Consider the following 23,817-nt stretch of genomic DNA (forward strand, 5'->3'; position numbering starts at 1 on the left):
TTGCACTAATTTGATGAGTTTTAGAACTCGATAACACTTTCTCGCGAGTTTTATAATTTTTTTTTGGTCGAAACAAGTTTTATAATTCAAATGCACTATCGCGATAAGTTTTAAAATTTGTTGTGAACATATCTCAATAAATGTTGTGCTGGACCGATCCAAGCACAAAAATATGGGCCGCCATTGGATTTAAATCCTTAAGATCTTATCCGTGGAACCTATTACAAAAAAAAAATGAAGTACTTTTCAAGGAAATCAATTGAGATAGAATTGTAAATGTAACAATTGCTCCCGGGCCCGGGTGGGCTCCAATGATCAAGAATTCGAAGGAGCGTCATGATCCTTCTTTTTGTCCGCTGGTGACTGAGAGCTTTTGGGAACTGTGAATTCAGCACTGGGAACTTGAAGAAAGCGGGAAGTGCAGCGCAGGGATGGCGATGAGGATGGCCGGAGCGGCAGCTCGATCCGCGTCGCATCGCATCAGTTTCTCGACCGGACACTTGCCTTCCATGCGCGCTTCCTCTTCTCCCCTCTCGCGCCAGGCACGCCCTCCCTCTCTCGACCTGAAATTGAAACCGTCCTCTCTTCTTCTTCTTCTATATTGCTTTCTGGTCTGAATCTCCAATCATCCTCTATCTTTTCCTGCTCTCTGTCTATCGGTCATCGCCACTGTTGTACTCCCTCCTTCCCCTCTTCTCTGTTTTTCTCGATGCTTTGTGATTTGCATCCCCACAAATGTTGCTGTCGATGCTCGATTGTTTACTTCAGTTGCCTGTAATTTAGAGCAGCTCTTCTTTAGATCGTGCTCTATGACTTTTTTCCCTTTTTCATTAGCATTCCCGGTTGGTTTTGCTAGTTTCTTCTGATTGCCGCTTGAGGAGCTGGTTTGCCTTGCCTTTGACTATTTTCTCCTTGTTTTTTTAGCATCCCTTAGTAGCGGAGCTTTGATAGTTTCCGGTTCGTCGTTGAGCTACATCCTGAGCTGAGTCGCTTGCTTTTCACCAATCAAGTGCCCCGTAAGGCGCCTTCATCCCTTCAAAGGCTAAATGCCCCCTGGGGGGTGACGGTGGATTAGATTGGATGCACTTTGGGCTGAAAAACACTCGTTTAACATTTACGAAGGATCCTATGTTGTGTTACGTGTTTGTACCTTCAGAGGAAAAAAAAAACAAAAAAACAATTTGGAAACGAGGATCTCATTATACTACGTTTTGAGGAGCTTGAAATTAACTGGTTCATAATTTTTTGCTTTCATCGGATTTTGACTGCTTATCAAGTAATCCCACATGTTTCCTTTGCATTTAGATTACCATGGATGCTCAAAGTCTCGCTGCCAGGTTGAAAACTTCTGGCCTATTACGGAGTCAGGGGCTTATTGGAGGGAAATGGGTTGATGCATATGATGGCAAAACTGTCAAGGTACTACACTACAAGTCACACTTGTCTTCCCAATACTTCTTTGGTACTTATTGAAATTAATATAATTAATGACATGTCCTTCAGGCTGGCTTGGAAGACCATCCTATGAAAGGCATAACTAGTACTTGTGGCTTAATATCATTCCTGAGTTATATCGTGGCAGGTGCACAATCCAGCAACCGGTGAAGTCATTACAGAAGTACCCTGCATGGGCTCACGAGAGACAAAAGACGCAATATCTTCTGCCAATGACGCATTCCAATGTAAGGGTCTTCAGAAGGTGATCTTTGTAATGTTCTAGGAAAAAGAGCTTTAAAATGGTATTGTTTGCCTTATGGCAAGTTGTTGGATATTGGATTCTAGGAATCCCTGTGCAAAATTACTGACTCTTCAGGAAAGTAATTTCTTTGCAGCTCATTTTTCGGTTCGAATGACCTGAATTATTTGGAAAAATCACTGAAGAATTTTCCTGCTAAAGTAATTGGTTTAAATATGCTGGGCACTAAGTTTCTAGCTGCAACTTGATTTTGTTTTGTCAGCTTTTGCTGCACCATGCTTCATTAACTTTAATTATTAAGGCTTTGTAATGTTGCTCTTTGCTTGCGCAGCTTGGAGCAAAGTGACTGCGGCTGAGAGGAGCAGACATCTAAGAAAATGGTACGTTCCCTCTTTTTTACTGCTCTTGCGCATGTGTGTCTGTGTGCTTGGCTGCCTTTAGTCAGCAGACTATTAATATAGTAGGAACTTCATTGCAAGGAGAAAGTATGAAGAATAGCTATTATTTCTGTAGTAAGAGAGTTTACAACAATATCATGCTGCACATTGCAATATCTAAAGAACATGAATAATGTGTTGAGAAATCCTTAGCTCCCGTGAGGCTTCCTTCTTTTGAAACTGAGTAACTTGTATTGATTCGCATAACCTATATCATCATAATTGGTGGGCATAGAGATAAATACTTTGGAAACCTACGTTATTGTTTTTTTGGTACAACTCTTTACAAAAGCTGCACTTGTGAAAAGGCGTGATGTGCTACGGCTTTTGTATGATGTTTGAGAAACATCTCACAACTGCAACATCTCTAAGCTGCAGCATTCCACCGCAATTTTAAGCAGCTTCGCCCAGTTTCAACTTTAAAGGTGTTCAAACTTCAAAATACATGTTGCCAAACACGTGAGCCACGTCATATCATAAAATAGACACACCACAATTGCAATAGGGTCACTTCCGTACCAAACAGACTTTCTACTAGTGGAATCACATGTTTTGTCTAGAACTTCACAATCAAGGTTTTATAACTTGATAGCGCCTTTATCTATGATATCAAGAAATATCTGTTGTTAGTTTTTTCTGCTTGACACACTGTTATCATGTCTGTCAAGGTATGATTTGCTAATCTCCCACAAGGAAGAGTTGGGACAATTGATAACTTTAGAGCAAGGGAAACCATTGAAGGAGGCCATTGGAGAGGTATATGATGCAGACTTCTACAAAATGGAGGTTTAAGCAATTAACGTCTACCGTCAGCATATTGGCTGTTACTGTAACTTTGTTTGATAAATGAGACAGGTTGGCTACGGGGCAAGTTTTATTGAGTTCTTCTCCGAGGAGGCAAAACGTGTATATGGAGATATCATTCCGGCACCATTAGCTGATCGTCGCTTGTTTGTGTTGAAGCAGGTAGTGATTTATCTAATTATCTTTTGTATGACTCACCAGACGAAGATATTTTTCGAAGTATTTATATACAGAAGTAAACATATACATTATTTTCATTGGTTACTTTTACTGTGCGCGTGTCCATTTTGAATTCAAGGGAAATCATGCTTTTTGGTTGATGATGTACCTGTTCTCTGATCTGCAGCCTGTTGGTGTTGTTGGTGCAATTACTCCATGGAACTTTCCATTGGCTATGATTACTCGAAAGGTATGTACCTTATAGGTTCATTTGGTGCAAAATTTTCTTTCTAGTACATATGATGTCCAAGAGAAGTGAATAACTGAGAACATGGTCATCCTCATCAAAGATGCTTCTTGATCGTATCAGGTTGGCCCAGCTCTTGCTTGTGGCTGTACAGTTGTCATAAAGCCCTCGGAGCTTACACCTCTTACAGCTTTAGCTGCAGCTGAGCTTTCCCTTCAGGCTGGAATACCACCGGTAACTGGCATTTGTATTATACTGCACCAAATTAATTTTGAAGAATTACATTTTTCGTGCATAAACACAAATTTACATCTTAATGCCATACACCACATTAGAGAAGCTTGAAGGTGAATATTGAATTTGATTGAGCTAGAACCCTAGAAGTTAATTTTTAGGTTCACCATTAAGCTGAGTAATGGTACATGCTCATTATGGTATGATGGTGATAAGAAGGGTCATTTCTGATCAATGACTTTTACTGCATAAAGGTTGTTCACCTTTATGTGTAAAGCTGTCACATTGTACATAGTTTGCATTTTATTGATGGAAGAAGGTACTGCTTCATTTCTTCTTCATTGTTTGATTTCCACAGGCCCCTTTTTTTCTTTGTCAAATATCAATTTAAACCATGGCAGTTTTAAGGCGATATTTGTCGGTGAATCTGACCAAATCATCTCCTAGTTCTTGCTATTACTGTGTTTTTAAAAGGGATCTGCATGTCTGACTGCTTTTTGTTACTATTGAACTGAATAAATCTTTTTGTCTTGATTTTTCCCAATTTTCCCATCATTTAGGGTGCTGTTAATGTAGTTATGGGGAAGGCTTCTGATATAGGAGATTCTCTACTGGAAAGCTCTCAGGTCCTCCCAACTCCTGTACTCATAAAAAATGTGACTTCTGATGTCATTTCCAAGTGACTTGCTAGGATCTGACTTAAAGAGATACATGTTCTTCATCATTCTTTTCAGGTCAGGAAAATTACATTTACTGGCTCAACAGCTGTCGGGAAAAAGTTGATGGCTGGCGCGGCTGCAACGGTTAAGAAGGTGTTTACAAGCTTTCATGGGACTGCCTATGCATAAGTTTAGCAGAGTGCTTCTAACAGGCTTCGATTCCACTTTGTAGTTATCTCTGGAGCTTGGCGGGAATGCACCATGCATAGTGTTTGACGATGCAGATGTGGATGTTGCTGTAAAAGGAACTGTATGTTAGTGAAGTATTAGATTACTTTAGTTTTGCTTTCCATATCACGCTCATTTTTTTTTTTTTTTTATGTTTTTTGGGGGCATAAATGACAGTATTCCTGCTAAGGATGGACATGAAAGAAGTACACTTAAACTAATGCTTTGACTTCGTGCAGCTTGCTGCAAAGTTTCGCAACAGCGGACAGACCTGTGTTTGTGCAAACAGAGTAATTGTACAAGAAGGTACTGTGATGACATACTGCAATTATCACTTGATGCATGGTGTTCTATTTGTCGACTGATTGAAAGAAATATTAATCCACAGTAAATCATAGTGTGGATATCTTATTTAGATTTGCCTAGCTGAAGCTACAGATCCTCGCTTTCCAATCCGGCTGTTTTTATAACGACAACTGAAGCTCATGATGAGTTTTTGGTATCACTTCCCTGGTAGAATATTTGGTCAACTTCAATCTTTTTTGCAGGCATATATGAAAGATTTGCTACTGCATTTTCCAAAGCTGTTCAGAATCTGCAAGTTGGCGATGGCTTTAGTGAAGGCATTACTCAGGTGAACGCACTTCCACTCTTAAATCTTTCAAAGTGCGATCTTTTACCCCTTGCTACCTTTCCTAGTATGTGCCTAATTCACATGACAATATTTAGACTATTTATGAGTGCTGCTTAGATTGGAGATGATATGCTTCTTGTTTAATCGTATGAATTTGCCATGTCACCAGTAAATAGATTTTGAGTGTCTTTTCACCATGCTGTGTCAGTAAATATTCTTGAAGATAATAGTTGTCATCCTTTTCTTAACAGGGTCCTCTAATCAATGAAGCTGCACTACACAAGGTCTGCTGTCCTGCTTCATATGCAAATATCCGCCCAATTGATATCAGTGAGCCTCGTTTAACAGACAACTCACATACCATTTCTTTCCTTTTGTGGCCTTGCAGGTTGAATCATTTGTTGAAGATGCTATATCCAAGGTTCTTTTCGACTCTCTTGATAGTTGATTGTAGAGTTGCAGTTATGATCAATTTAAACCATGACCATCAGCATACAATTTTCCTTTTAGTGCCATATGCGCTTAGTAGTACTCTCTTCATGAGCTTGATGATGATTAGTTTTCAAAAAATATTTCCTGGACATTATAGTAGTTTCATTACAGAAACCAGTGTCCATTTGTCAAGTGCAGATGGCTTCCTATTTCTTGCATGTGCTGTATCCTTGAGCCAAAATTATTGTCAATTGGCAAGTAATTAGATGCATCTAGGGTCTGCCATAATTTCCGGAGTTTTCTCTCTTTGTTCAATTCTTTTGTAACTATTTAAAGAGGCAATTCACTACTAGGGGTGGCGATTTGTGATCATTTTGTGTCTACATAAGGGTATGCTACAAAACAGGTCAACCCAAACAGGACATGATTAGTTTATCGTGTCAAGCTTCATGACACAGACACTACCCCAAAATTAACTGTTGGCACGACATGGTCCCTGTAACAGATTAAATAACGGGTTGGCAGGTTGACACAATTGCATGATCTGCCATGTCACGAAATCAATCCACCGAACACAAAGTTCACACAAAATATCCTCGTTCTTTCATAACATCTATGTACACATTGCAATAATCTGCCAACGAAATATCATCAAATCAAATTAAATAATATGCTCATAGTCAATGAAATATTATAGGTATAAAATCTCCATAGTGAATAACATGAAAGAATAGTCTCTTAGTTAATTGTATCTAAACACGTCATTTAAATGAGTGATATAAATCAATTTCATTTCTGGTGGGTTGGGCACGAACACGACACTATTACTAAAGAGTCTCGAGAGTTGACACAAATTTGACCTGAACACGATTAACCTCAACCCAGACCTTTGCATTGAAGTATTGTTTTCTTGTCAGAAATTGCTACCCCTATTCACCGCCCTCAAATTTGGTTGTATTTCTTGGACAGGTTAGATCAATCTGATAATTAACTGGAGGTCACCTACGTTTAGAACATGTCCAGGATCTGTGGCATGATTTCCCAGAGTACCATCTATACCAAGTTAGAAGCTCAGGAAACTCCATGTTTGACCTGTTTTGCTTTGGTTGTCGGATACTTATGGTTTTAGCACTTGGGGGGAAATGATGTCGAGGCTATACCTTATGCCCAGTAAAAGAAGAGGAAGCGATAGGATGTTGATGTTGTTAATGGAACTCTTCTATATAATAAGTAAGCTCAAACAAAATTATCATGACAGCATTGGCGCAAAGGCTTGTTGAGCTGCCTGGCTTTGATCATAATAGAGAAGAAACATTTGGAAAAAAAAAAAAAAAACTCAGGATTGGTGGTAAGAGGGAATAAAATTGATTTGAACCATTGGGATGTATTTTCTGTATAGTAGTTAATATGCATGTTGGTGAATAGGCATTGGTATCAGAATTGATTTTGAGCGAACGATACTAATTTGTGGCTCTAGTCTGATAAATTCAATAATGTTATTCATAAGGCACGTTATTCAGAAGTCTTGAATCGTCATTCATTAGTCTTTGGATTATCTTGTGCCTCCTTAAAAGGTGGTTCATGGCATAGAATAACTTCTTGCATCTTATCATGGCTAATGAAGGGAGCCAAAATCCTTCTTGGAGGCAGAAGACATAGCCTGGGAAGGACTTTTTATGAGCCTACAGTCATGGGTGATGTAAAAAGCGACATGCTTATTTCCAGGTAGACTTTTTAGCCGACTCAATCTAATCTCAGAATAACTGTTGCAAGCATGAGATATTAGGCATTATACTCAAAACTGGACATATAGTATATTTGGCATGATAGTTGTGAGCTACGGAAGACAGATATCTCTCTCGTCTACAGCTTCTTTTGAATAGTTAGCAGTGCTATCTCTTTCACCACATAGTTCTCCTGGGAAAGCAAGGTGGGCAACTCTTCTAACAGTATCAACAGAAGCTAAATTCAGGAAGCAAATATAGTTTATGTCCATCCTTATTAGCCAAAGTTATGCTACAGAATTTGATGATTGTACATTGTTGTTGCTGTTCTATCTTGTTATAGAAAGAGAAGCAATCAATTAGAGAGAATGCTCGATGAGCAAATATGGGAATCCAAATCCTTTAAGAAATTTAATTGCTTCAGATCCTTGTATGGGCCTTGAGGAATGATTTTTCTGAAGGCTTCTTTGGAAGCACTGTGCTTAGATCATTGTCACTTTTTGCTAAATATCTCAATGCATATCGTAGATTATCCACATTTATTTGATACCCTATCTACCTATTCCAAAAGGATGTCAGCGAGTTTCCTTTTTCTTATTCTTCTGCAAATTTTGTAAGTTTGGCAGTGATTTGGTTTTTAATTGTTGCCTAAGAGTGTTCTATACCTTCCGTGCTAGTGTTTATGCGTTATGTCTCTTTCTCAGAGAGGAAGTATTTGGGCCAGTAGCTCCACTTTTGCGTTTTCGAACTGAGGAAGAAGCTATCCACATGGCAAATGACACCAATGCAGGTCTTTCTTTGACTTGCAGTAATATCTAGGATCTTAACTTTGTATTCTGAAGAGACTTTAAATGAATGCATTTGGTTTTCTCATCTTGCCTTAGTTGTACATCGGATGAATCTGCAGTAAGCTGTGTGAAAGTAGACAATAATGAATTACTTGTCAATACTGACAACCTCTCTCTCTCTCTCTCTCTCTCTCTCATGTACGTGTCAAAGGTCTGGCTGCTTACATTTTCACCAGCAATGTTCAACGCACATGGCGTGTCACTGAGGCCCTTGAATATGGTTTGGTAGGAGTTAATGAAGGAATAGTCTCGACAGAGGTTTGTATCATTCTGTCTCCTCCATTTAGCATTTGACAGGAAAGATGGTTTACTTGTCTAGTTACTTGGTTGGCTTTAGGTGGCTCCTTTTGGTGGCGTCAAACAGTCTGGTCTTGGACGAGAAGGTTCAAAGTATGGAATCGATGAATATCTGGAAGTGAGTACCCGTGAATGCTGATGCATACTTAAATGTGCTAGCTATCATCTCGACTTAGCATACAGCTCCAAATTTTCTGCTCTGATGCAAGAATTTAGCTGCATTTCCCCCCTCTTTTCTTCTTTGTCTCTTGGCATGTTCCTCGTGCTTGCTGAACTTTTGGTTTGCATTTTGCTCCATTCTCCATATTCCTATTACCCGTTGTCTTAGTGAAAAAGTTCCTTTGTCGTTGCAGCTAAAATATGTGTGCCTTGGAAACATGGAACACTAACTGATGAGCAAGGTCTTGGAATGGACTACTGGTCATCCTTCGTCCAGGAACACAAAAGGCCCTCGTCCTGCGTATCTGATACTTCACATGCTTCCAGTGAGTCGCCGCCCCTTTCTGAAGAGAGCATGATGAAGACTGCAGCATTAAGGTTTTGAATCTTGTTGTGTATGTATATCAATAAGGACAGATGGCCATCTCCATTCCGTAGCAGTGGAAAAATTTCAGAAACCTCATGTTTCCTTTTTCTTTTTCTTGGCAAGACAGCAATCTCATCCTCTAGTGTTTTTTTCCTTTAATTGCAAATCATCATCCATATCGTCTGGTGAAATCAGATTAGCTAAACGAATGGCAGGGGGAAAATGGATGCAATTCCCTTGACCTTATAACAAACAAAGGATTATCGCCATGGTAACTCATGCCAAATGACTAAGTAGGGACAAGGGCCTGGGAGCCTCTAGGGACAATTTTCAGTTCTTGGCCATGAGAACGGGCTTGCGGAACACTTGAGGGGCGATCATCCCGATGCTTGTTAACTGTGGCTCACTAAGTGCCAAGAGTGACATTAATTTAACTTGCTGGTTGGGATTTCACTTAAAACGCAGGTGTGCCTACTATTCATTCACACCAATACAAAGGGGTCGCGGGAAATTGGTACTGCTGTGGCCAAAAAAAGAGACTTGAAGTTTGGAACCATCATGCACCAAACTATGGATTACTGTGGAGCATGGACCCACCCAAAAAACAAAAAACAAAACAAAAAAAGGAAGGGAAGAGAGGAAAAGCGAACCACAAAAAGATGGGCCCCGGAAAATCACTTGGAAGAGAATATATTCATTTGGGAACAGAATAATTCGGCAATTGCACATAAAGATGCTTGAAATTCAAGCGAACATGGCCTTAACGCTAACGCAGCCCGCTTTTCCGCCGGGGTTTATAGTCCTTGCATATAAAATCTAATCAACTCTCAAAGTTAAACCCTGGCTTTGTCTGAATATAATAACAACCCCCCCATGTGTACTCGGACGTGACAGCTACGTACTTGTCCAACGTGTGGTCCAAAGTGGACTGCTGGGAGGGGGAATCTCCCCTTCTAGATTGCAACCACCCTTTTCTCACTTCTGGATAAACTCCGTCTAGCGTTTGAATTGTTCCAATGGTGAGGATCCAACCTCTCTTATGTCTTCATGTTAACAAGGGCATAACTTCCATCGACCACCACTCTCATGGGATTTGCGGCCGCCCCTCGAGGGAGATATCGAGAGAATTTTACATAGTAAATTAGCAACGAAGCATGCAGTGAACGATACACAATCGCGCTGTGCACGTGTCCTGCTCGGGTGCTAATTCTACCAAATCATCCGAATTTACATCTATGGTCGCTGGCAATTCTCGCGGGGTTAAGTATGTGGGTAGAGCTGGAGAATCTCGCTTTAATTGTCAAAGAAGAAAGGCATTTATTCCCCATTCTGGATTTGGGCGAACGTCCGAATGACATGCAATTCCCTCTTTCACTCGTCTCCCTTAAGATTTTTGGCATCCCACCACGGGAGGAGAGCTTTTGCCTCCTTTTCTCCTCCTCTCTTTTTCCTCTTTCTTTCACCTCCTTTTAATTTATCTCTCGTCATGAGAAAATATCGAAATGTAAACGGAACCCTAATGTCGCAGGACTTCACCGTCGCATAAATTACCTCGTCTTTCCACTCTAGGGTTTGACCGACTCTAGGTTAAGAGAGAGGACCAATCTTGTATTCCACAAAAGAGGAGTAGAGGATGAGGAAGGAGGTCCCCCCTCGTAACATCTTCATCAAAAGCTTCGCTCTGAATTCCCCTTTTATCTTTGTGCTTAGAACTTCACGTCCCCCTCCCTCTCACCAACAAATCCGCAGACCATAAAGCTTTTGGGTCCACCCATCCATCTTACCTTTAATTTGCCCCAATTAGTAGTGCAAGAACAAACATGTCCATGTTTCCGCCCTTGAGATTTGCTCAATCTCTTCTTCTCAACCAACATTACTTCGCTTACAAAAACATATATGGTCGGCTTGTTCTCATTTAATCCTTAGCTCATATTGTTGCACAAACACGCATATGTATTTTTCTCACAATGGCAATATTTTGATTGCGAATAAGCCAACAATACGTTTTGCTGATTGGATCGTGAGAACTCAACTAGAGTCGTAGTTGCTGCTGTACGTATTTTCATGTGTAAAATTAGTTTACCACATTCATATGAGATTCTAACAAATATTAGGCAACGTGTGTATTCCAGGTGGTTAAAAATTTGTCTCCAGGGCAGAAAGAGAGAGCGGACTGTTTTAGCATAATTCACGTACGTGCACTGTAAATGCCATGCAAAACAGGTTGGGAACAGAACCATAAGAACCCATGTTAGATTTGTGATTGCTAAATCATTGCAGTTGACAGGGACGTCGACGGCATTCCATAACTAGTTCATTGTTAGGACATAAAGCTTTTGTTCTTCTGCCCGGGTATTCACCTATTAAATTTCATTTACCAGATAGAGTCTAAGGATAAATGCATGAAGAGATAGAGAGATTCACACTGAATCATATTCATGCAACATATATTGTAACTTTAAAAATGTTTGTGGGGACATGATTCATATGATGAGTTTATAGCTTCATATCACTGATTTTTGGGGGCACTGCGGAGCTAAAAAGGCAGTCGTGGTACGAAAGAGAGGGAGAATGAGTCGTGCATGCATGGTGGGCTCGGGGTTATAATGAATAAAAAGCATTGGGGGTTCAAAACTTGAAAGAAAGATGGATAAAGCAAAGCTTATGGAATTGGGAGTCATGATTGCATCTAAGCAAGGGGTCTCTCGTTCAAATATAAATGGCCGAAGAGCTAAAAAGAAGCTTCACATGATTGGAGAATGATATTCAAAAGAGGGTCTCTCCTTTTGGCCTTAACAATACATCCAACTCAGAATTTGTCTATGCACCCTCTCCCCCCGAATTTGTCTATGCACCCTCTCCCCCCGATAAAGATGGAAACTCTCTCTCTCTCTCTCTCTCCCCGAACCACCACCACCATTGGCGACAAGAATTGGCACCTAAATCACCTATTTTCTTACCTATATCCACTATTAAAATATGACATCGGCATGGTGTAACTCGTAAAATTTCAAGCAGTAGAGCCACATAGAGCATAACAATTCAATGACAACTTATCTCTCTACAACTATGGTTGCATGAAACAAACACATGATCAAAGTTTACTCAAAAGCAAGCTATCATCGTGTCATAGCGGTTGAACTAATGAGAAGTTGTAAAAAAAAAAAAAAAACCTGGAATAAGAACATTATAAGCATATGGCAATTGATCTTGCATGACCATGCTAGAATCGAGCAATCTAACACTGGCATTGATACCACGTTAGAAAGTTCAACTTAAAAACTTAAACCGATAAATAGAGGGAAACCACATGCATATAAAGAGTATATAAGACCATTGTCAAGCTTTGTGGGACAATAACTTCAGCAGAATTGATGACTAATGGGATTCAAATGAAACTAAGTGTGATTAATCTATCTTTTAAGGGTTCTTATAAAAACACAACCTTAGTACACGATATTTCTCACTTAAGCCGTGAAACTTAACATCTATTAATGCAATGAGTGTAATTACTAAATAAAAGATTGTGTATGTATGCCAATGCCCGAACCCAGTTAGTCGATTGAATTAAATTCATTTTTAGAAATATAAATCAAGGTATCAAAAAAGCTAGACTAAACCTCATGGATGCACGCAAATTAGAAAATACATACGTATCCAATAAGGTTTTATCTACGGAATGGCGGTGCAGCACGAAGATTAATTAGTTGCTTGATGGCACAACAGCTTTGGGTAAAAAAAAAAAAAAGGGAAAAAGGAAAAGAAGAGGGTATAGCGGCTATATAGTTTATAGCAAACTAATAAGTATGGTATATATTTGCAAAGGGCTGTGCTAGTAGCTTGCTTTGGAATAGAGAAACGCCAAAGGGGAAAAGGGCAGCCTGATCTTTCTTCAAAAAACGCACCCTATTCCTTCTCTCTTTCCCCCATATCGCATTTGTTCTTCAGCGCAGAGAGAGGGAGAGAATGTTCCATCCCAAGAAGCCCTCGGGTATGAATTCCCATGAGAGGGGGATGTGCGTGCAAGGTGATTCTGGCCTCGTCCTCACCACTGACCCCAAGCCCCGCCTCCGATGGACCGTCGAGCTGCATGAACGCTTCGTCGACGCCGTCACTCAGCTCGGAGGCCCCGACAGTGAGTAGCGACGAATCTCTTTCCTTCATTTGGTTTGGAAACTCTCTCGGGCTCCATCTTCCTATCTCGTCTATGGAGGTTTAAGCGATTCATGTACCATAACTCATCATGATGTTTGGTGTGACGACAGAGGCAACACCGAAGACCATCATGAGAGTGATGGGCGTGAAGGGTCTCACTCTTTACCATCTCAAGAGCCATCTTCAGGTTTACTTCCTTGAATTTTGTTTTGCTTTCGGCTTTTATACAAGCTTTTTTCCTGTCTGTCACTCCCCTTCACAGGGTTCAAAGTCCAAAGTGTACAGGTGGTGTGGGTCGTTGCGGCGATCGAGATTGTGTTCCCGCTTTTGCTTGCCTATCCTTTCCTTCTTTTGCTTGCGTTTGCTCATCTGGGCATAAGGCCTGACCTACTTGTTGGCTGCAGAAATTCAGGCTGGGAAAGCAACCCCACAAGGAATTCAATGACCACTCCATCAAGGATGGTAAGAGAGGTGACTCTATATTTATTGTCTCATCTGTTTCTAGGTTTTCTGCATGTTCATCCATCCTGTGTCACGTAGCTTTTCGGCGTGTAACCATGAATCATTGTTCATATACTGGCATATATAATCTGACGCTGCGACACCTTACATGGTTTGACAGCTTCTGCGCTTGAGCTTCAAAGAAGCTCCGCTTCTTCTTCTGCCATGATCGGCCGCAGTATGAATGAGTAAGTCGCTTATTTTATTTCCCTAAGCTTCAAAGAATCACTTTTTACCCTTGTGTTGGAATTTTTTTTTTGTACGACTAACTCCAACACGGGTTGGTCGATGCCATGGTCAGGATGCAAATGGAGGTGCAGCGAAGACTTCACGAGCAATTAGAGGTAAAACTTGCCCACACCAAATTCAAACATACTTTGGGAAAAATAAAAGGTTTCCATTATCTCTACATCTTCTTCTCTATGTGCTGAATAATTGAACAAGGAATGGTGCAAATTGGGCCAGGTACAGAGGCACTTGCAGCTGAGGATAGAGGCGCAAGGGAAGTACATGCAGGCCATGTTGGAGAAGGCATGCCAGACGCTCGCCGGTGAAAGCATGGTCCTTCACAATTCATCCGGAGGAGGGTACCACAGTCACAAGACCCCTAGTAGTAATATGCCAAACTCAATGAATAGCATTGGAGGAGGAGGAGCACCATTTGTCAAAGACTTTGGATCCTCATCCCCTCTCAACTTCCCTTCGTTCCAAGACCTCAACATCTACGGCAGTGCCGACCAACTCGATCTTCATCCCACCCTGGACCGGCCTTCCCTTTCCCTCGATTCCTACCATCTCCCCAGTAACAACAACAGCAACAACAGCCACGACAACACTGGTTTTGGAAAGAAGAGACCGAGTTCCTTTGTGACTGGTGGTAGCGGCAAGAACCCTTTGCTATGGTCTGCTGATGATCTCCCAGATCATGGCCATGAGCAGATCCACACGCCTGAGATGGTTGATTCCATCTCGGTTGACATTTACGAAACGAAGCCAGCCCCGGCCCTTCACGGAGGGGGAGGAGGGGATGATCAGACTGAGAAGAATCTGCAGAAGCCTTTGAAGTCCCATCGCCACGACGAACATCTCTTTCAGCAGGCTGGATGATGCTGATGGTGATGACCTCTGCCCTTCTCTTATGCTATGGTAATTAATCAGCTGTATTAATTAAGTCATACTCATTATTTTTGGACTAGAGTTTTCTTCCGGGTCTTAAAACCCTACTCTTCTATGTATGAGCACATGTATTACAAACTCGGCTTTGGGAACTTTGATCAACAAGGAATATTGTTTAGGTTTACTCATCTGATCACCTCCGAGTTTCCAGTGGCAGCTAGCTAGTTGAGAACAATTTAGGAAACACATAATGCCATGCAGGCATGGCAGAACTTGTTTTAACTTGTATTATCATTTCATGTACTAATTAATCTACTTTTGCACCCAACTTTCGTTTCTCTACTTTTTCGCTGGTTACACTCCTCCCATTCATACTACAAGACATGGACATTTTGCCATTGATCCTGTGCTCTAAATTGCTTATTTTTCAGTTTTTTCACCGAGCAGTCATGTGTGCAAATTTCTGAAATAGCATGTTCAGATGTTATTATCCAATTATAGGTATTACGCTATTGACAAGTGCAGTCCCAGATCATGCATGCGTGAAGAAATTCACTATATATACTCAAGAGTTAGCTGATTTGGTAGATATAATCTATCTTTTAAGTATGAAACACCACATGCTTCACAAAAAAAGGTAAAACGGATGCAAGATCTCAAACTATTCCAGCACACTGATATAAAAGAGATGCTCATGCTGTGTGTCCTTTAGAGTCATGCTAGTGTGGTGAATTCATCTTCTCTTATCCCTTTCCTGCACCAGACTGTCCGATGCATTTTCAACTTAGCTTGGCTTCTACTTTCATGCATTTGTTTCAAACTAATTGACGTGAATTGGAGTGAACCGGCTAATATCTTACCAGTTGTAATACTTCTTGAAGGTGTTTATACAGAACCATCTTGCTGCCAGCAAGCTCAACAATATGGAGAGTTTAAGGCTAGAAATTTATTGACCTTCCAATAGCACAAGATGAAACTTGAATATGATGTGACACGATGCATTGAAACCAACTTTGATTGATGTGCTCTTGAATAATCGTATTATACCGCAAATGAGATATAAGTTGTGGCACTGGCAGTAGTGAAGCATTCCCGAGTTGAGTGTCCATCATAGTTTGAAACAAAGTCGCAACATATTATATCGAGAAAGCAGACAAATTTAGATTTTGGTAAAAACCTGCCCAGTTTTGCCGGTGAAGGAATGGCCGAAAACAATCGGTACTCGCATGAGAATCAAGATGTATATCGATGGGTTTGACAACATCAGGACAAGAGTATGGTGGATATTCCGCATAACCATGTGATACTAGAGGAAATTGGCCAAAACAAATAAACACAATCTAAAAACAGCACTTCAGGAAATCCAGCCAAAAGTACTCAAGCATATATATCGCACCCGAAATGATAGACGCACTACTATCTCGGGAAAGTTGTGTGACGTGTGATTGCATGAGTTTCTCATGGATAGGATTAGGGTTAAATTGATGTTTTGTAGAGGATGCCCTAGATTGGGAGAGTCTCACAGAGCTTCTTCTTGTGAGTTGCACTTAAGATGATATATAGGGCACCTTCATTTCCATTTGAGTCTAGTAACTCGGTAAGGCGATTAGGAAATGCATGCGAAAAGCGGGAAAAAAAAAAAAAAGGAGGAGGAGGATGATGGGGGTGAAGTACCGGAAATTTAGGGCAAGGAAATCAAAAGTTGGACAACCTGAAAGCTTGCTGTTGAATCTAGAGAGCTAGAATTTAGTAGAGAAAGATCATCAGAGAAAAGAAAAGTAGAATGCAGACGGGAAAAGCTAAAGTCTCTAAACACCGGGCCAAAAAAAAAAAGGACAAAGGAGAATCGAACCGCACTCCCACGCGGCCAGAAATCGAGGAAGCTTCTATCTTTTCTACTCCAAAGTGAAGTTGGGCGCTCTCTCTCTCCCTAAAAAGCTGGTGGAATGATGGCATTTGAATGAGGTTTTCTTTTTTGTTGCACCATACCGTTAGCAGATGAGAACATACGCACAGCAATCAAGGATAGCCCTGCCCTACGCCAGATCTGGATTAGGGCCGGCGGTCCTCGCCCGATTCACAAAGCCACAAGATGTGGCTCCTCGTTTGTAGATAGAAGAAATATTCATAAGGCTCTCTCTCTTCTTCCCTCCCTCCCTCCTTCTCATGTCTGTTTTTTTTTTTCCATCCATGTATTCAAGAAATGTGTTGCTTCTCTTCATTATGAAGCTAATCCTCATAGGATGCTTCATTCTCATTCCGAGATTATTTATTTGAAAGAATGTAGATGCACTTCCGTCTTGTCATGAAATGAGGAATAGCAATGGATGTTGGAAGGTACTTGTTTTACTTTCGTTTTTAAATGAATGACACATACTATATGCTTAAAATGGTTTACATTTGTTTGGCGACTTAGCCCCACCCACCAGACTACTGCAAGTGGCCGGTGATATCGTAGCCTTTTTGGTGCCTCCAAGGTGAGGTGACCCCTAGCAAAGATCACCACATTAGGTCGGGGCGTCTCAAGGCCATCAACTCTCATCCACAACCGGGCCCAAATTAAGATCCATGTATGAGGTGAAAGTATAAGATACAAAAATTGGAGTATGGGAATCATTATTGACGAAAGGAGAGAAGCATACATGAAATAAATTGGGGAAGATCACATAAATCCATAAAAAAACTTAAACAGTAGGTGTATGGAGATTGGGTGCATTGAAGATCACATAAATCCCGTAAATAAGCGATATATGATACCTTAAATAACAGGTTTGACGGTAGAAAGTGTTGGACAATTCATCTCCAAATTCCTAAACTATTTGACGGTGAGGATAAAGAAATAACATAACGTCCTTTGTAACTCCATACCTGGTGAGCAATGTATACGTAATCTTCTCCGGACATATAAAAAAAAAATGAAAAACAAACGAAGAAGAAGGAGGAGGAAAAAGAAGGAAGCACGTGAGGGCATGCAATCTTTAGTTTTTGAGGGGGCAACACATGATGTAGTATTAGTATAACGTTAACCTAATACATGGTCATTACGTTTCTGCCTTACAGGCTGCCAGGAAGGCCTGTCGTATGTAAAAGGAAAAGCGAGAGGAAAAGAAAAGGACAAAGCAGAGCTTTGGTCGACCATGAATCCCATTCAGCCATGCAAACTCCTCCTTAATTAATAACGCTGCAGTCCAGTGCAGCGCCACTGTCTCTCTCCTCAGAATGTCGTATGTACATACGAGGTAGCGTCAGGCCCATGACCCACTTTCCCATGGCCTTTTTACTCGGCCCGATCCAATGAATTCCTCAAGCCCACTTCCCCCTTTCAAATTGCCCTCTTCAACTGCCATCCCCTCGATTCGTTTCCTTCTCTTACAATTCTGGACATGGCCGTACAGACCCGGCCATCTGAAAGTTCATGAAACACTTAGCAAGTTGAGTTCGAATCTCAATCTATGAACAGGACCCCGATCCATACCATGTCCCACTCCATTGGTAGGCAAGAAATCCCTTGACGCCCCAACCGACGGCATCATGGAGTGGGGAGGCCATCTTAATCTTTGGAACACAGTACATTACCATTACTGTTCAGAGCAGTAAACGAGGAGAGATGGACCGTCGTGATTGTTTTGCGGATCGTCCATGGATATCATTGTTCATGTTTTGAAGATGGCGCATGTTTATGCAACACGTAAGTCTCCATGACCATAAGTATTGCACGATAACGTCGTTTTGCACCAAAAATTGCACTCTATCTCCATTTATATGTGATGAAAAAGGTCAGATGACATCAAATGAAAGGGCCCAACTTGACAGAAGCCAAAGAAAAAAATTTTAGAGTTACTTAGAACAAACCAACGATTAATCTAAGGGGAGGGGGTTCATTTACAGGAAGCATTGGGACCAGTTGTTAATCATATAAGAATGGTGGGATTTAGCCAGGAATGGTTCGTCCAATTGAAATGGGAGTTGTCGTTAGGAGGTAGGGACGAATCAAGGGGAAGGGATGTGGATATCGGAAGGAGGGATGAAGTGATCCAAGGAGAGACCCGGGACGTTGAAGTCGACGTCGTGGATAGTCCAGGCTTCTTCCATGCGGGTGCGGCTGTATTGCATTGACGTCTCTCCGAAGCGGAAGAGGGTGGCGATGGACTTCCCCTCGTGAGCGATCATCAGCCCATCCACCTCTCTGTAGTCCCCGATGCTGCTCCCGATCGTCGTCTCCCAGTAAACGGTCTCCCCCAATAACGCGGGCTCTTCGTCATGGTGTTGCGGTTCTCGATCTTCTAGTTCGCTGTCCTCGCCAGGGCTGTTACCGGTAGGGACGTGGTGGACACGGGTGAGGTGGGAGTCCTCGAGGTAAATGAGGAGGCCGCTCTTCTGGCTGAAGTAGCCGTGGAGGACGTGCCTCAACACCTCTGCCCCACCCTCGCTCCTCTCCATCACCGCCTCCCGTTCAGCTGCCACTTTAAGCACGAAGCATTCCTCCTCCCCTATGCTCCTCTCCCCCATGCACTGCGCCTTGCCGAACAAACGAGCCGTGCTCTCCGGGTCAAGTCCCTGCTTTCCGTGAATGGGTAGGCCTAGGTTAGTTAGGGTTCAATTCCATAATGCCTAATAGTCAGGGCCATCTATATCACCACCTTGGTTGAACTCCATAGCTTCGGAATGAATATAAAAAGTATGAAATTCAATGCTGGGTACATACAATAATGTCAAGTTGGTAACTTTTGCAGATACCGAGTGTAGGAGACAATATCTTCCTAGATCCACAGGAAGCACGTAGTGCACAGTGGTCAATAAAGTCGTGCGGAGGAAAAGAAAAAGTGGGGATGCGGAGATGGAAGAGCGGGAATCCCAAGAGGGGTCCCAGCTCCCGACCTTCATCTCTCCTCGTTGTTGGTCTATGTCGTCATCCTCGTCATGCCACCATCCTGACTCATCTCATCCCTGCCTCTGTGTGTGTGTGTGTGAACCAGTACTTACCTCTCTCTTTTCTTTTTCTTTCATGTAAATTTTTTTGAAAATTTTTCAAGTCAGTCGAATGGTCCAAGAAAGAAAAAGAAAGGACCCCCACCCCGATAGATGTCCGCTGTCCGCTGTCCGGTAAAGCATGGGACAGTTTCTCCATCACTGTCAGATCTCACTTCCCTCCCCCACCTCTTCCTTTCCTCCCACTCTAACCTTGCCTCGCACCCTCTCTCTCTCTCTCTCTCTCTGGGAATTCGCGCTCATTAAGTAAATTGGTGGACTCAAATCATTTCTGTGCTTTCTCAAGCTTTGGTGTATAGAAGCGCGGTAAATGATGATCCCATCATGGGAATTTCCCTCGAGTGTGAAAAGATTGAAGTTGATGGGTTGCGAAAGATGGCCAGTGCCAGAGGGTTTTACTTCATCATCCATCGAACGAAGCACTAAAAAGTGTGGGCACAAGCTAGCCAGGAGAGAGCTAAAAAAAGTTAAAAATAGACATTAATTGGAAGCGGAGCTAATGTATAGTAATGATGGAGCGCACCTGAATGAGGCGACGTAAGGGACGGTGGGGGCCCTTGGCGGCGTGAGTGCCGAGCCAGGGAGTGTGACGCCACACGATCTTGCCGTCGCTGCCGGCGACCACCTTATTGTTGTTAATGGTAACATAGTGAGAGAAGTCGTCGTTGGAATGAGGGTTGGAGTGGGGAGGTCCGCCGGGGAGGAGGGCGAGCTCGATGGACCACAAGGCAGGGGTCATCTGCCAGAGGACGAAGCTGCCGTGGTGGGGGGTGGGTCGGGCGGCGCCGACGGACTTGACGGACTTGCCGGAGGAGATCTCGGTCTCGCAGCAGGCCATCTTGACGCGGCCAGCGGCGTACATGTTGGCGAAGGGGGTGCGGTGGCGGTGGGGGTTGAAGCAACCGGTGGCGGCCATGTACTGCTTGAGGATGTAATGGGCCATGGAGTTCTGAATGGGGATGGAACAGGGGGGGAGGAGGGGATGGTGGGGGGGCAGGGTAGCGTCGGTGAGCGGGATGGGGGCGAGGGGGCAGCCCAGCACGCTGAGCAACAGCCTCAACTCAGCTGCCCTGCTGCTGTTGCCGCTGTTGTTGTTGTTGGGGTGGAGGTAGTGATGATGGGCGGCGCCGCCCGCCTTCTGGGAGCGGAACCATTCCCGAATCACGTCCCAATACCTCTCCTTCCTCTGCCCCGGCTGCAGCTGCATCTCGGGATCAGGCCCTTCCATCAATGGCTCCAGTGGCTGCTGCCTCCATTTCTGCCTCCACCTCACCGGTCCTCTCGCGTTCATCCCCGCCACCTTATTCCCCCTTTCCTTCTCTATGTATCCTGAACAAATATCACTCGACACGATGTTGATCAATGGATTGGATGGGCTTGGCTTTTAAACGGGGGAAGGGGGGAGGAAAGAGAGAGAGAGAGAGAGAGAGAGAGAGAGAGGAGGACGTGTGATGCATTTCCCTTTGTTTCTTTTATTGAGCAGAGTCGATGAAAAGAGACAAAAGAGACAGCTTATCTGTCCAACGGCTGACTACAATGACCCGCCATTTGCTTTTTAAAAAAAAAAAAAAAAAGATGAAGAGTTATGGTGTTGTGGTACATGGGATGGAGGGAAGGAAGGGAAGGGTCCACTTGGAAGGCAGATTTAAGAATCAGAGTGGGGTGGACGGTCGGCGTCAGTTGGAGGAGCGGCCGATTGATTCCCCATTCGGTGAAACTTCCATCTTCCGAGCAAAGCCCGATTCGCTTTTTCTCTCTTCTTTGGGCCCATACATCCTCGGGCTCGTTGACTGGGCCTTTGACCGGCCCACTCCTTCCCAGAACCAACTTTTAAGTAACCAAACTCAACCCCTCTTCCGATCCGAGTTTTCCATTTCCAGTTCCAGTTCCAGAGATGTCGATGCTGTGGGAGAAAAGCCAGACTTGGAGATGGATCGTCACCAAGACCCGCGACTCTAAACCCTTCTTCTTGGCCTTCGCCACCGTCTGCGGCGTCGTCCCCGGCGTCATCGGCTACTGCGTCATGCAGCTCACCAGCTCCCGCACCGACCAGCTCGAGGCTCAGCTCCGCAAGAACGCTCGCCCCGATTCCGTCGTGCGTCTCTCCCTCCCCCCCCTTTTTTTTTGCACCCTCTTCGCTTTATGCTATTGTTAGTAGGGCCTCTGCTTTCATTCTCTTCTCCTCCATCATGATTTTGTCTCTTTTAGTTCTCGCCATTGATCCTAAGTGGAACTGCAATTCCTCGTTCATGCTTCTCTATGCCTTGAAAGCGTCCAAATCGAAAGGCTTCAATGCAGAGAATGATCAGCTGTTTAACCGACATACTTGATAGGTCGTCACTCGTACAAATGGAGGATTCGTAGCATAACATACCAGTCTAAAATGCTTTTGAAGATACATTGCTTAGACAGTCGGGGGCACATTTACCACATCCGTAGTAGAATGCCTGAGATCGTTAAAATCTATTGTTCCTATTGCTTGAGGAGGAGGAATCATGGAGAATCCCTGTTTCGATCCAATTTATCATCTCTTTAACAATGGCTTTTGCATATGTCATGTTAAATTGATCCTGAGTGTAAGTGCATCCCTCACTCGATATTCATCGGGAAACCCAACAGAGACATGAAATTCCTCATTGCGTTTTCTGGTGGGTTTTGTACATTTCATCTCATTGTCCTCCTTCTCATGTTACAGTTTGTACTCGATTCTCCAATGCTCGTGTCCGTTGATCATGTTTTGGCGGCGCAATTCTCTTCAATTGAAATTTTCTCTAGTATCCAATTGTGAGATCTCGAATAGGTTCGACATTGCACTTCTTACTGGCCTTGTCTCTCGAGTCGCTCAAACACAGTCCTTTTGGAAATCCTTGTCGATACAACTAGTTGAATAGAATAGTCCTCTGTTAAAATTGGAATAGCCTGCATCAAACCTTCTGCATTCATGTTAATGAAAGCTCTAGCCAGTTGCGAATACCTCATGGCTTAATACCGCATTATTGGGGAAGCTGATAATTGTGGGTAAAACTCACACTGGCACAACCACGAGGCACTCAACGTTGCATTACTGTGGACTGTAGCATGAGATATTTAGGCGGGGGAGCTCCAGCCATTAGTATCTGATGTAACTCTAGGCAAATTGCAGTCTCTGACCTCCTTGCTTTGGCAAGCTGCATCTCGAAATTGATTGACATGTATGCGTTAGCAAGTAACTTCTAATGCAGATATGCATATGCTAAGTACATGTAAGTTTCGTCACCTGCCATTAAGCTAAACACATTAAAATTTGCTACTGCTTTCTTCTCGGTAATTAGAAAGTGAGTCATGCTGACCTGCTGTGATTGTGTGTTAGATGATGGGAAAAGTGAATCGAGACAGACTAGCGGAATATCTGGGGGAACTCCAGAGGAAGGAAGACACGAATGACAGGTACGTAGCGGCTCTGAAGGGAGAGACATTGACTAGGAATCCTTACGTGAGGATTCAACCGGTGCAGAAGCAAGATAGCGGGGCCAGTGAAGCAGCAAAGGCTGATGAGAAAAAGAAATAGAACACGCAATGCAATCAAATTTTAAAGACTCTCAAGTTGTATGGATGATCTTGAGAGTCGATTCTCTTTCTCAAGTTCTTTTTTATTTTATTTTTTGGAGCATTGTCTTGAGTTGAAAGGTCTGAGGAGCTTTAAGGGGGAGACTGGGCATGTACAATGTAATAAGCATGGCTTTGTCTTGTGTTCTCAATCATCATCCTATGTCGCATGAGCCAATTGCAGGGTCGTGTTGCTCAACTTGTGCAAATATTTGATCTTGATGTGGATGGCCTTAACTGGGTGGATTGGTTGCTGGAGGAACTTAGATTGCACATGCAGCAGCAACAATGAGTTTGTGTACGGATGCAGTCCGACATTAGCTTCGACCATAAGTTCGGAGGACAATTACGAAGCTGATGAAGCGAGTGAAGAGGTGCTCTTCTCTGTCTGGTCTTAAAAGAAGCAGTGCTTGAGTTTTCTGTCTGGTCTTTCGACCATAAGCTTGTTGCAGGACGCTTACTTGCAAGTTTGGACTCCTAAGTTTCGTTCCCATCCAATATATCCAAAGTAATAATTTGTGCGACTCGGAGAGACAGGAACTTGGA

The 23,817-nt window shown here is 42.8% G+C and overlaps 4 protein-coding genes across 8 annotated transcripts; 3 read left to right on the forward strand and 1 right to left on the reverse strand.

Annotated features, from left to right (window-relative positions):
* The first annotated feature begins 357 nt into the window (after positions 1–357).
* LOC115736415 (succinate-semialdehyde dehydrogenase, mitochondrial) lies at positions 358–9,101 on the forward strand. Of its 2 annotated transcripts, none has more exons than XM_030668123.2 (20): positions 358–542; positions 1,306–1,419; positions 1,583–1,682; positions 2,028–2,076; positions 2,802–2,889; positions 2,989–3,099; positions 3,284–3,346; positions 3,467–3,577; positions 4,138–4,203; positions 4,312–4,389; positions 4,469–4,546; positions 4,704–4,770; positions 5,013–5,098; positions 5,350–5,382; positions 5,487–5,519; positions 7,155–7,255; positions 7,959–8,044; positions 8,254–8,360; positions 8,440–8,517; positions 8,753–9,101. In XM_030668123.2, the coding sequence occupies exons 1-20, from the start codon at positions 432–434 to the stop codon at positions 8,786–8,788; spliced, it is 1,596 nt and encodes a 531-aa protein (XP_030523983.1). In that variant the 5' UTR covers positions 358–431; the 3' UTR covers positions 8,789–9,101. The 2 variants fall into 2 exon arrangements, with proteins under 2 accessions (XP_030523983.1, XP_048129362.1); XM_048273405.1 differs by lacking the exon at positions 358–542 and adding an exon at positions 959–1,233.
* Positions 9,102–12,764: 3,663 nt separating this feature from the next.
* On the forward strand, positions 12,765–15,039 carry LOC115736568 (myb family transcription factor IPN2). 2 transcript variants are annotated; one of them, XM_030668326.2, is made up of 6 exons: positions 12,765–13,060; positions 13,191–13,267; positions 13,485–13,551; positions 13,703–13,769; positions 13,883–13,925; positions 14,047–15,039. In XM_030668326.2, exons 1-6 carry the CDS (start codon positions 12,892–12,894, stop codon positions 14,686–14,688), a joined length of 1,065 nt encoding a protein of 354 aa, XP_030524186.1. In that variant the 5' UTR covers positions 12,765–12,891; the 3' UTR covers positions 14,689–15,039. The 2 variants fall into 2 exon arrangements, with proteins under 2 accessions (XP_030524186.1, XP_030524194.1); XM_030668334.2 differs by having other exon boundaries at positions 13,485–13,542.
* Positions 15,040–18,424: 3,385 nt separating this feature from the next.
* LOC115736422 lies at positions 18,425–21,038 on the reverse strand. 3 transcript variants are annotated; one of them, XM_030668152.2, is made up of 3 exons: positions 20,210–21,038; positions 18,689–19,254; positions 18,425–18,652 (listed from the first exon to the last, which is right to left on the reverse strand). In XM_030668152.2, coding segments are annotated over exons 1-3 (1,335 nt in total). In that variant the 5' UTR covers positions 20,978–21,038; the 3' UTR covers positions 18,425–18,651. The 3 variants fall into 3 exon arrangements, with proteins under 3 accessions (XP_030524012.1, XP_030524004.1, XP_030523996.1); XM_030668144.2 differs by having other exon boundaries at positions 18,425–18,649; positions 18,686–19,254; XM_030668136.2 differs by having other exon boundaries at positions 18,425–19,254.
* Positions 21,039–21,547: 509 nt separating this feature from the next.
* Positions 21,548–23,423, forward strand: LOC115736615. The gene is made up of 2 exons (XM_030668396.2): positions 21,548–21,781; positions 23,036–23,423. The coding sequence occupies exons 1-2, from the start codon at positions 21,581–21,583 to the stop codon at positions 23,231–23,233; spliced, it is 399 nt and encodes a 132-aa protein (XP_030524256.1). The 5' UTR covers positions 21,548–21,580; the 3' UTR covers positions 23,234–23,423.
* The last annotated feature ends 394 nt before the right edge of the window (positions 23,424–23,817 follow it).

Source organism: Rhodamnia argentea, chromosome 2 (genome assembly GCF_020921035.1).
Source record: "Rhodamnia argentea isolate NSW1041297 chromosome 2, ASM2092103v1, whole genome shotgun sequence".
NCBI lineage: Eukaryota > Viridiplantae > Streptophyta > Magnoliopsida > Myrtales > Myrtaceae > Rhodamnia > Rhodamnia argentea.